The 12056-nt window shown below is 53.4% G+C and overlaps 6 protein-coding genes across 6 annotated transcripts; 3 read left to right on the forward strand and 3 right to left on the reverse strand.

Annotated features, from left to right (window-relative positions):
• Positions 1-164: 164 nt before the first annotated feature.
• Positions 165-2552, forward strand: PFLUO_LOCUS2890 (Origin recognition complex subunit 3; the record flags this gene model as incomplete). Its single annotated transcript, XM_073780076.1, has 8 exons — positions 165-200; positions 250-432; positions 486-559; positions 615-849; positions 899-1038; positions 1091-1364; positions 1415-1536; positions 1586-2552. The coding sequence occupies 8 exons, from the start codon at positions 165-167 to the stop codon at positions 2550-2552; spliced, it is 2031 nt and encodes a 676-aa protein (XP_073636968.1).
• A 783-nt stretch (positions 2553-3335) lies between these two features.
• On the reverse strand, positions 3336-3850 carry PFLUO_LOCUS2891 (uncharacterized protein; the record flags this gene model as incomplete). Its single annotated transcript, XM_073780078.1, has 3 exons — positions 3336-3513; positions 3570-3630; positions 3688-3850. 3 exons carry the CDS (start codon positions 3848-3850, stop codon positions 3336-3338), a joined length of 402 nt encoding a protein of 133 aa, XP_073636969.1.
• Positions 3851-3986: 136 nt separating this feature from the next.
• On the forward strand, positions 3987-6769 carry PFLUO_LOCUS2892 (nucleolar complex protein 14; the record flags this gene model as incomplete). Its single annotated transcript, XM_073780079.1, has 2 exons — positions 3987-4274; positions 4331-6769. The coding sequence occupies 2 exons, from the start codon at positions 3987-3989 to the stop codon at positions 6767-6769; spliced, it is 2727 nt and encodes a 908-aa protein (XP_073636970.1).
• A 199-nt stretch (positions 6770-6968) lies between these two features.
• Positions 6969-8074, reverse strand: PFLUO_LOCUS2893 (uncharacterized protein; the record flags this gene model as incomplete). The annotated part of the gene is made up of 3 exons (XM_073780080.1): positions 6969-7595; positions 7624-7966; positions 8067-8074. The coding sequence occupies 3 exons, from the start codon at positions 8072-8074 to the stop codon at positions 6969-6971; spliced, it is 978 nt and encodes a 325-aa protein (XP_073636971.1).
• Positions 8075-9103: 1029 nt separating this feature from the next.
• On the forward strand, positions 9104-9859 carry PFLUO_LOCUS2894 (uncharacterized protein; the record flags this gene model as incomplete). Its single annotated transcript, XM_073780081.1, has 1 exon — positions 9104-9859. One exon carries the CDS (start codon positions 9104-9106, stop codon positions 9857-9859), a length of 756 nt encoding a protein of 251 aa, XP_073636972.1.
• Positions 9860-10179: 320 nt separating this feature from the next.
• PFLUO_LOCUS2895 (uncharacterized protein) lies at positions 10180-11916 on the reverse strand (the record flags this gene model as incomplete). Its single annotated transcript, XM_073780082.1, has 3 exons — positions 10180-11220; positions 11286-11636; positions 11695-11916. 3 exons carry the CDS (start codon positions 11914-11916, stop codon positions 10180-10182), a joined length of 1614 nt encoding a protein of 537 aa, XP_073636973.1.
• Between the last annotated feature and the right edge of the window lie 140 nt (positions 11917-12056).

Consider the following 12056-nt stretch of genomic DNA (forward strand, 5'->3'; position numbering starts at 1 on the left):
CAGGGGCGCCGTGGTTGGGTGTAGGTGTGGAAGGGAAAGTTGCGGACCAGCACTTCGGAGGTGAAAAGTATCTGGCTTGTTTGGGTTTAGCGCCCGCGTTGGAGTCGTCCTGCCCTTGGTTTGTTTCCCTTGTTTGTTGCTTGCTCTTGCTTCGACCAGCCATCATGGATGCAGAGACCAGGGACAAGTCGCAGAATCAGGTTCGTGTTACCGTTCTTGGAGGGGCGTGTGAAGACTAACGCAGCCCAGGGCGTGTACATCTACCAGGGAGAGCGACCCTCGAAGCGCCGCAAAGTCGCGCCCACAGACCACCCGCACTCCGACTCGCACTGCTTTGTGCCATTGCTGAATGGGGAGGAGCCCCCGGATTGTGTTCAATTGCGGTACGACACATACAAGAAGCTATGGTCGGAGCAGGAAAGGTCCATCCAGGTTAGTTGGAGGAACTGGCGGGCAAACCGAGGTTCAATGCTTATGTTCACTAGGAAATCCTGGACGAAGTCGACGCCGGAGTTTTGACGGATGTGCTGTCCTTTGTTCAAACGACGTCCCCAGAGACGTATGTTGCTACTCCCTGCAAATATTCCCAAGCTACGATCTGACCGCGTTTCCAGGTACAATGGCTGTATCCCTACCGCACTCGTCACCGTCGGCTCCAATGTTTCTTCCCTCACCAGACTGCTCTCACGGCTCAACGAACAACTGACATCCTCCGGCAACGGCGGTGTGGTGGTGTTGGAATCAGGCGATGCACCGAATCTGAAAACAACGCTGAAAAACATCATTCGCGCCGCGGTCACAAATACCGAAGGCAATGACGGCTACCAGAAATTCCTTACCGATAGAGATGTGCGTGCTCTTTACACATCTGAACAGTCTTCAACTAACTTAGTCACAGGGACCCAGGCTTCTCGGATACGACCTGGATCTACTCTATGACCATGTCCAAAGGAACGGGACCAAGAAATTGGTACTGGCTCTTCGAGATAGCGAAGCTTTTGATCCAAGCTTGTTGACGGATCTATTGTCATTGTTCAGGTAAATTCGACATCCAGAGCGCGGGTTGACCACTTTGCTCATCTCCTATTAGCTCTTGGCTAGATCGCATACCGTTCACCCTAGTGTTCGGGATTTCCACTTCGGTCGAGATATTCCAAAGCCGGCTGCCTCGCTCATGTGTTGCCCTCCTTCAAGGAAAGCACTTTGAAGTCCAAGAGGCCGGCAATTGCGCCGATAAAATCTACGAAATGCTGCAACTCAGGGAGGGCTCCCGGCTCAGACTGGGCCGCAATATTAGCGCCACCCTGTTTGAAAAGTCGAGTGACTATTTTCAGAGCCCGGAGGCTTTCAGTCACATGCTGAAGGTATTTGTGTTCGCTACGGATGGTGATATCCCCTTCTAACCTTTTCCTAGTACGCGTATATGTCTCATTTCTTTGCAAATCCCTTGTCGGTATTGTTGGCAGCACCGGCTCCCACAATCTCATCTCCTGGCCCTTTATGCCAGGCCATCAGAAACCTTCCGTCCTTTCGAGTGTAAGCATACGATCAATTCTTATGGATAACCTGATCTAATGGGATTTAGGCTTTGTGAGGATTTAGCGGAGAATGGCTCTGCCCAACAAGTACGGCGTCTATTAGAAGACGACGATCATCTTCTCCAGCAAGCGACTCAACACATTAACCATGGCCAAGAAACCATGAAGGGGATATTCCAGGCTGTTAGCATCCTGCATACCTGTCTTCAGTGCACACAGACCATGAAAAAGAACAGCAGGTCCGATCTCTCGATCCGTGCTCTCTCCGGAGAACTCAGTGAATCGCAAACAATTGAAGACATGCTCGCCACCCTGAAAATATCCGACTCCGAGAAGCTGCGTACATTGATCGAGCGTTTGGCAGACGACAACCCGGTGCCTGGCATCTCCGAAGATTTCCAGAACTTGGTACAGTCCAATGCCGAAGCTGGGCCACTGCAAAGCGCCTACAACGTCAACAGCTCCGTGGTTAAAACGACCGTTGAACAGCAACGTGTCCACCTCAGCAAGGGTCAAGCCCAATTATCCGCGCAAGACCTCGAATACACTCAACTTATTAACGAGCTCATTGATGGGCTGCGAGGGTATTTCACCGCGAATTTGAACAACCCGCAGGACCTGCCTCTGCACGAGGTATTCTTGTTTGATCTCAGAAACCCACTGAAAGAAACCTTCGCGCCTCGACCACGCTTTGCAATTGAGCGCGCCCTCACCAGTCCATTCGACTACCTGATATCCTCGTCCGATGTCTCCGAAACCAGAATCTCAGCTAAACAGCCCGCTACCGCCATTTTATACCAACTCTATCTGGAATCCGGGGCGTTGATAAACGTTCACGATCTCTGGCAGGCGTTCCGGGCAGTCTTTGAAAGTGAGCAGGGGGATCGGTGCGATGACCGCGTCGTTATGGCATTGTTCTACAGCGCCATGTCGGAATTGAAGACCTTCGGCATGGTCAAGAACACTCGCAAGAAAGCTGACCATCTGGCCAAGTCTGCTTGGATGGGGCTGTAATGTAGTCCTTATCGTCATGATCGTGATATTGAAAAACATTCAATTTTCCAAAATGGGGGTATCATAGACACGCCGTAAACACCAGTAACAAGAAGAAAACCAAACTCGTCTCGTTACAGCCATTGCGAGGGAAAGTGATCATTCCAAAGGGCGCTGAATAATATCATTACCCCGAAGAGGGCGTCCACCGTCACTCAGCACCATGGCCTCCCTTCTCCGCCGTCTTAGCGCCTGCTCCTCGACGCTCCCTTCTTGCAGCCGGCGCCCCAAAGAGACCCGCCTCGTCGAACCCGCGGTATCCTCCCCATTGACCATCCACACATCGTCATCCTCATCATCCTCATCGTCCTGATCATTCTCCTCAATCATACTACCCATCAACCCATGTTTCCGCAGCTGCTTTATCCCATCATTGTGAGAGGTAAGTGTGCTGAATATCGAGCTCATGACCCCGTCGTCTAGAAACCATGTCTTCATGAGAATCACCACATCCTGTCGCCGTGATGGCTCGGATAGAGCGCATGGAAAGGGATATTTGCACAGCCACCGGCTTATAATCCCTGCTTCTAGCGCGGCGGGAATGTTCTCGGGCAGCAAGACGTTGAGGATATTGAGCGCTTTTTTCTCTCCGGTTGGTCTGGTTTTTGGGAGGATGGGCGAGTTTGTTGGGGAGGTTTGGTCGGTGTGTTCGTCTAGAAAGTTGCAGAGGCAGTTTATAAGGGCTGTGTATGTTGGGAGGTCGCCTAGTCGGCTGCATACTGAGGTTCGCGATACTGGACAACGTTAGAATTCGGATTCAATAGTTATGGATGCGGGCGGCTTACATGCTCGGTTGGAAACGAGAAAGTTCAATGCATTCAGTGCGCGCGCCCTCTTGGGTTTGCTCTTGCTTGCCAGGTCCTCTAGGAGCAGGTCTCGCGTTCCCCCTTTGGTGGACCGCTCGGAGATAATACGTAGAGCTCTGTAGATGGATTAGTTGGGGGTGGTTATGCTTGGAGGGGACACGTCGATTCATACGCTGAGCGAAGGTCATGACTTGTGCTTTCGGAGAGCTTGAGGAGGGTGTCTAATTTGAGAGCTGGTACAGAAATAATGTCAGTCATCATTCGGGATGTATCACTTGGGTCTTGCGCACCTTCTTCGGTTCCCTCACTGATGATCTTGTCTTCGGTCTCGACGTGCTTAATCTCGGTGAGATCGACCACCTGGCGAAGATCTGTGGTGATACCACGCACAGCAAAGAAGAGGGAGATGCCCAGACAGAGCCACAGCACCCCGTCGCCCGAGAAGACCGCCATGACGATGCTGTTGGTTGAAGTAAATGCGGAGACTAAGGTGCGGCAGAACGAATGATTTCGGCGAGGCGGTGAAGCCGCTATTTTTTGAGCCTGAAAAAAAAAAGTTACCGCATTCCACTCCGTCCACCACCACGCCATGCCGCCGTCTCAGTTGAAGCAGCTGAAGTCCTCGCTGAAGGAGAATGGTGTGCTCGGTCCTCAGCAATCTAAGAAGCAAAAGCGCCAGAATGCGAAGTCCGGTGCCGCTTCCCAGAATCGCAATCAGCGCCACGCTGCTCTGCAGGCAATTCGAGATCGGTTCAACCCGTTCGAGATCAAGGCCACGGGCCGACAAGGCAAATTCGATGTGACTACCCGAGATGGTGGTTCAACGACAGCCGCCCGTGTGCGGCCTGGTGTCACAAAATCTCTCGGTGAAGAACGGGTAGGTTCGATGGTATAGTCAAGTGCGAATATCCAGCTAACATGCCCCCTCACCAGCGACGCGAAACGCTCTTGCAAGAGATGAACAGCCGCAACAAGGTCGGTGGTCTTGTCGATCGCCGGTTTGGTGAGAACGACCCGACCATGACACCCGAAGAGCGTGCCGCCGAGCGATTTGCCCGAGAGAGCCAAAGGAAGATGCGAAAGGAGTCGATGTTCAATCTTGAAGATGAGGAGGACGAGCTTGAACTTACGCACTTGGGCCAGTCTTTGACGCTTGACGGAGCGAACCTGGACGATTTCGAAGCGGGTGAATTGGACGCTGCGGAGTCCGACGAAGATTCACCACGGAAACGGAAGCGCTTCCTAGAAGATGATGAAGAGATGGAGGATTTTATCCATGATGAGGAAGAGGACCAGCCAGGGCGGAAAAAATCGAAGGCGGAAGTCATGAAGGAAGTCATTGCCAAGTCGAAGTTTTACAAACACGAGCGGCAACAGGCTAAAGAGGATGACGAGGACCTACGGGAGAAGCTTGACCAAGAGCTTCCTGATCTGTTTGAGGCTTTGAGAGGTGTGAAGCCTCCGCCTAAGCCGGAGCCCGTCACGGAAGATTTAGCAGCTATGAACCCGGAGCGCGCAGCTTTGTTGCAAGAACCAGAAAGCAGAAACACCGAGAAGGAATACGACCAACGACTCAAACAGTTGACCTTTGACAAGCGTTCTCAACCTACGGATCGCACGAAGACTGCGGAGGAGATGATCGAAGAAGAAGCAGAACGGCTCAAACGGCTGGAAGAAGACCGAGTTCGAAGAATGCGCGGTGAGCCATTAAGCGACGAGGAAGAGGAAGAAGAAGAAGAACAAGAACGGAAGGAGTCACGCTCCGAGGACGAAGAGTCAGTTTTCGACGATGCGATGGCTTTTGGTCTTCCGACGAATTCCTTCCAACCGCGTTCCGAGCTTGACGTCGAAGACGAGGATGATTTCATCATTGACGATGATCTGGTTGAGACGAGGTCGGATGCCAGCCTTGAGTTTGATGATAGCGACATGGAGCAAGAAGAACTTTCCGAGGAAGACGAATCAGCAGATGAGCAGGAAGATGAGCTTATCAATGGCCTAACACTCCCAACAAATACCATTGCTGGTGCCACATCGACAGCCGTCAAAGTGGACCAGGCCGCTGACGGAAAGCTGGCCTTCACATACCCCTGTCCTAACAGCCATGAGCAGCTTCTGGAGATTATCAAGGATGTGCCCGTCCAGGATCTCCCAACTGTCATCCAGCGTGTTCGAGCCTTGCATCACCCTCGCCTCCACAGCGAGAACAAGGCGAAGCTTGGTCGATTTGCCGAAATCCTGGTTGAGCACGTCTCCTATGTGGGCAACGAAACTGAACAGCCCCAATTCACCATCTTGGAGAACATTCTGCGTCATGTCCACTCGCTGGCCAAGACTCATCCCGTAAACGTGGCCACGGCGTTTCGCGCACGCCTTCGGGATATGTCCCAAAACCGGCCGCTCAATCTCCTCCCGGGCGACCTTCTGATCCTCACAGGCATCTCCACCATCTTCCCAACATCGGATCACTTCCACGCAGTGGTCACACCAGCCCATTTGGTCCTTGCTCGATACCTTGGCCAGTGCTCTACCAACACCCTCGCGGATTTCGCAACCGGTGCTTTCGCCGCTAGCCTGTGTCTTCAGTACCAGACTGTCTCGAAGCGATACATGCCCGAGTTCATCAATTTCACCCTGAACGCTCTCTGCAATCTGGCTCCCATCGAGCCAGCCACCAGCCTTGGCTTCTTTCCCTCCAGGAAACCTCAAGAGCCAGTCCGGCTGTTGACATCATCCAAGAAGACAACCCCGCGCAAGCTGCACTTCCGCGATGTGGTGTCATCACCGGCCGACTCACAGGCAGCAGAAGACCTCAAGATCTCCCTCATCACCACTGTCGCCTCCCTCCTCAGCTCCGCCTCGGACCTATGGTCCTCAAAATCCGCCTTCACGGAGATCTTCACCCCAGCCCGTGCAGTCCTCCAGCACCTCCGTCAGTGCTTCAAGAACAAACCTTTCGCCGCAGCCCGGGAGTCGATTAAGTCCGCGCTGGACACTCTAGACTCCCATCTCACCAGCGCCAAGGAATTGCGCCGGCCTCTTTTCCTCCACAACCACAAACCTCTAGCCATCAAATCCGCCATCCCCAAGTTCGAGGAGAACTTCAACCCGGACAAGCACTACGATCCGGACCGCGAGCGCGCAGAGGCCAACCGCCTCAAGGCAGAGTACAAGCGCGAGCGCAAGGGTGCCCTCCGCGAGCTGCGCAAAGACGCCAGCTTCGTGGCCCGCGAGAAGCTTCGCGAGAAGAAGGAACGCGACGCAGCCTACGAGCACAAGTATAAGCGGCTTGTGGCCGAGATTCAGAACGAGGAGGGTCGTGCGGCGAACGATTACGAGCGCCAGAAGAGGGCGCGTCAGGGCAAGCGCTGATCCTGGGCTGTGCATATACCTCCTGTCTTTCAATGTCTACATATTATTTTCTAGTCTTCTGGTACAGGTGTGGGACTTTAAGAATAGATTCTTTGATCTCAACATTCTTGCTTTGATCTGTTCATGATGGAACGTATAAGATTTGTTGCGCAATATTTCCCGGGTCTTTCCTCCTTCTTCCCCTTCATCCGCATACACTTCAGGAGTGCACCACATTAATCGAGTAGATATCAACCTCACTAGCCACATTCTTCCCCTGATTATAGTCACCAACCTTGAAGTAGGCATCCGGCGTACCCAACGCCTTGACAGAGAACTGGTGGGCCGTCCCTCCATTCAGAGACACCGTGAGCTCATCATTCGAGTAGTTCAACTCATAGGTAAAGACGGTATTCTGCGGAATGGTTCCAATCTGCTTGAATTTCTCATGTCCTCCCGACGTCGTCGTTTCCAGACCGACAGTCACAACTCCCTGGGGGTCGTAGTAGAGCTCGATAAGAGGCTTTGAAAAGCTTGCCGAAAACACCTGCCCGATGACAGTGCCGTAGTCGCCATCATCGGCCTGCGCGACCTTGAGCTTGACGGTCATCGTGTTGGTTCCGGAGGGACTCCAGCTCGACGGGTCTGCCTCGCGGAGCTCGGTGCGGCAATGCTCGCTGCCGGATGTTTTGGCGCAGGGCGTGCTGGTCGGCGGCGCCTTCATCACAAGGTAGGAGCTGGCGGTGTTCCAGTAGAACCAGTCTGGGTTTTGGTAGCCCCTGCAGCCGGCAACAGCTGTTGCGGAGACTTGTTTGGCGGATCCGCTGCTGGATGCCGCGATGGGGAGCTGGAGGTCAAAGTCACCCAACGCGGACATATAGCCGCCAGGTGCGCAGCTTGTCTTTGTCCCGGATGGAGTTGCGGATGGGGTTGCGGATGAGGTCGCGGGTGAAGACATGGATGAAGTCACGGATGAAGACCGGATTGATGAAAAAGGTGCGTGTATGTGCTCCCGCATCGGTGTAGCTAGCACGAGCACCGAAGGAAGCAGCACGATCGAGGAAAAGATATTCGTCTTCATGGTGGATGTTGGTTGGGATCAGTGGGGTAACGAAGTACTTGTTCTCCTGGATCAGGGAGGTCGATTCCTTGATATATATACCCAGACCATATATATCAAAGACAAACAAACTTCGTGTCTGGAGAATTTGAAACGCCCTAGTATAATGATCTTCATGAATAACGGAGTCGTTTCGTGGGAGGATGAGACGGGTTAAACTCAGAATAGCCTACGGAGTTATTGTCCTGCAGATCGTACCGTGGCATTGCATTGCCTACTACCCATTGTGGAAACTGGTACTAGCATCAGTCAGGGGCGATGGGATTAATGATCGGCGGAGACTCATGAAACCACGTTTTGTGAGGAGATCTGCATTGACGAAAGACCGGATTAGGGCTAGCAGGCCAGGTACAGCTCCGGTCAATTCGTGGGGGCGATTCCTTGCCCCGAATTAGAACGAACGACCATGAAGTTTCCTAGTATCAGCTGGTCGCGACTCAATCCGCAGTCAAACTGGAAACAAGTTAACACGAATAAGAACTTGGTACATAAATAGGAAGATAGGACCAACAGCGTGGTCATTCGACCAGATGTAGTGCAGACACAGCGAATACCAGTAGTAGCGAGACCATGCGTATAAATGACGGGGGCCAGGAATAGCATTTTTAAGGCTACGTACTATACCGTAAGCAGGGGTCCTGTTAGGGACATACCCCTGACGATAGTAGCACAGTGCACCTCGTCAGCTGTGACTCGGACAATAGGGCCATGTCAGATCAATCTTAGGAGATGATTTTCCTGCTGATAGCTATGGAGTTTCTTGACTTACCATACTTAGCTTGCATAGCCATGCACTTGATTCATATACTGGCCGCCTTCACCGACGAACAAACCCTGGTAGCATTCCCACCAAACAGTGGATGCTCCAGGTTTATGACCAGGGAAATGAGCCAATGGATGAACGGGGAGACGATAAACAAGCACCCGGGTCTGGTAGAGCATGAAGCTCATTAGCGTCCTATCAACATTGCGCCATGTGGCACCCTGGTCCTTGCGGCGACACTAGTTGCCACGAACTGATTACTCGTTTAGGCCGATCGGCAAGGAACTTTGATCCTGCTGGATATGCTGACGTCAGGGGCGGCGCGCCTAAGTATTCATTCTCCATTCAAAGACTCAACTAGTTACCACTATCTGCCAATGTAAGCTTATTGAATCTCCTGGCACACTTCCAAAGTTGCTCGCTTTCTCATCCCCTCTTTGCGACTTCGAAATACGCATTACGATAGCCCATCATGGCAAGCGTAAAACCCACAGCGATACTCATTGTCCATGGCGGTTACTTCCTGCCACCAGCCTGGGACGCGTTGGCCAATCGGCTTCGCAAAGCGGGGTTTGTGGTCCAATGTCCGCGCCTGCCCTCATGCGGTGATGGACGGCCACCAACTGCGGTGCGAGAACACGATGTGGCGGTGGTCCGAAAAGAAGCCCAGGAGCTTATTGATGCGGGCCACTCTATTCTGGTCTTGGCCCATTCTTACGGCGGCATGGTTGCTTCGGATGCTATCACGCAAGACCTGTACGCCAGCGGTGGCACCGGCGTCGTATCTCTGCTCTACCTCAGCGCATGGTTGCTGCAGCCCGGGGACTCACTGGAAGATGTATTCAAGAGACACGGCTTTCAATCCAAAGTAGATCTCGGCAATAACGGAGATGGGACTGTTTTTGCGAAGAACGCGCCCGAATCCTTCTATAATGATATTGAGTTCGAGACGGCTGAGCAGCTCGCCAGAGATAATGTGACCCACAATTGGGGTGCAGCCTTGGGCCCGATGACAGGAGCCCCGTGGAAAGACCTTCCTACGACATACGTGCACTGTGCTCGGGATATGGCGATTTTGCATCCTTTGCAGCAGAGCATGGTCCAGGACGCTGTGACCGCGGGGGGAAAGCTGGTCATTGAGACGATCGACACTGGCCATTGTCCCTTCTTGAGCCAACCGGAGGAGATAGTTCGCATTGTGGAATCACATGTGGCCAATGTAAAGTAATATCCGCGTTGGTAACGGAAGACCCCAAGTGACCGATAACCCCGGAGTTTGACCAGCTGTGGGATTTGACCAATGCGAACATCTGCAAATTGGGCTTTTGTCACCCGAGACAGCGGAACCAATAGCATTGACTAATAACTACTTTTAGGTTAAGCATACTTATAGAACACGTCTTCATAAGTAGGGCACGCCCGACAAATTCCTGGTGCGCATAGCTGGGATCCCCCCATACCACAAGCTATATACTTATACCCCCTTCGTCACATCAAACCATCCCAACTACCGCCCATTTGCGCGTAAGTAGAGAATACAGAATCCATCTACTGATGCAACTGCCCACCAATGCCCGTCAAAAACCTACACCTCTGGCGCTGATCCATCGGCACAGTCTCCATAGCCGTCTGGTTCGTCCGGAGGAAAATCCGCCGATACGCATCCTGACCGTGTCCCCAAGTCTCCCACTCCGGAGTAGACGGATCACGATGCGTATTGGGGTTCATCGACCGGATAAAGCTGGTCCAGTATCCCTGCATGACGGGGATGATAGGCGCGTTGATGGTATAGTACGACGCAGGCGGCGTGCCGCTGACCATATCTGGTCCCCAGATGGCATTTGTTTCGATCGTGTGCGAGACGCCGTAGCCCTCGCGCTCGGATGTCGGGTCCAGCACGGCGTAGTGGTAGTTCCAGCTCGGCAGGCCGGCGGCGGCGTAGATGGATGACAGGTCGATTCCGGGACAGATGTACCGCATTTCACCGTAGGCCGTCGCTGCGGGACGCCAGTAGATCCCGGCATTGGGGAATGGCTCTGTCTGCCACGGGTTCAGGTAGATTTTGTTGATGGTTGCGAGTTGCGAGTGTGTGATGGCGGGGAACTGGTCCTTGATGAATGCGTCGGCATCGCGCGTGCTGTTTGTGCTCTGCGGGACGAAGATCGTGCCTTCGTTCGTGTCGTCGCCGAAAATCACGGGGACTTTGATGAACTTGCCCTCCGCGAAGAGTTTATATGTATCGTCTTGCACCAAGTCGCCGTCTACTGTGGGCCCGTAGAGATACAGCGGCGAGCCAGGGGCACCGGGGAAGGGCGTGTTGATGTTTTGCTTCTGCAGGGCGGTAACGTTCAGGTTGCGCAGACATGCCAGGCTGTCTTTGCTCGTGTTGCACCCCGTGCGGGCGGCGAGGTTGTTATACGCGAATTGGCTGCCCGTCACGTTGAACATGGTGGCGAAGCTCTGCGACTCCGCGGCGGCGGCGTGGAACAGACCATCGTCTCTACCACCGTAGGCAGAAAGCAGCAGAGTTACAGATGCCCCTCCAGCACTGTCACCGCCGATGACGACGTGGTCGGGATTACCGCCGAACTTGATACAGGAAATCAGTTAGGGCTGGGCATGACGAAACAGAGAACTGCCAAGTAAATAAATACCTTGCTGATATGTTTTTGCACCCATTCCAGCGCCTTGAGTTGATCTTTCAGACCATTATTTAGACTTGCGTGTTCCTGGACCTCTTCGCCAGCCAAGAAGCCATAGGGACCGACACGGTAGTTGAAAGTGACGATGACGATGTTTTTCTCCGAGGCCTCGATCAGGGCAGACCCGTTGTAGTTCGGGTTAGAGTCCGCCGCAAACCCGCCACCTTGGATCCAAAAAAAGACCGGCAGCTTGGCACCGGCACTGGCTGCCCCGGTGGGGGCGTAGACATCTAGGAAGAGACAGTCCTCCGAGGTCCCACTTGGAATCGGGTAGTCCGCAGTGGGAATACAGATGTCCCCATGCTACGAAAGCCGAAATTAGCATCAAGAAGTCTCGATTAACAGTCAAGTGATCTCTTACTTGGTTTGCCAGTTGGACACCGTGCTGTTTGGGAGGATCCTGCGGTGCTGCGAAGCGCAGAGGGCCGACGGGCGCTGCGGCAAAGCGAACCCCGAGCCATTGCGAGACGCCGTTGGATAGCGAGCGGCCCTTGTAGCTGGCATAGCCCAGGTTGACGATTGCGGCCTGCGCAGAGGCCAGAAAGAGGAAGAGGCACAGAGAGATGGAGCGAGCGAGCGTCATGCTGTAGAGGAAACGCGGATCGATGAATGTAGGAAGGAAGGAGACCGAGCGACAGAGCGAGAACGGAGCATTTTAACCAGTCAAGCGCGGAATGTCGCAGCTAACTAGTCGGCCACCGTTACACCCATCCATCAACCTCG

This window comes from Penicillium psychrofluorescens (assembly GCF_964197705.1).
Source record: "Penicillium psychrofluorescens genome assembly, chromosome: 2".
Lineage (NCBI taxonomy): Eukaryota > Fungi > Ascomycota > Eurotiomycetes > Eurotiales > Aspergillaceae > Penicillium > Penicillium psychrofluorescens.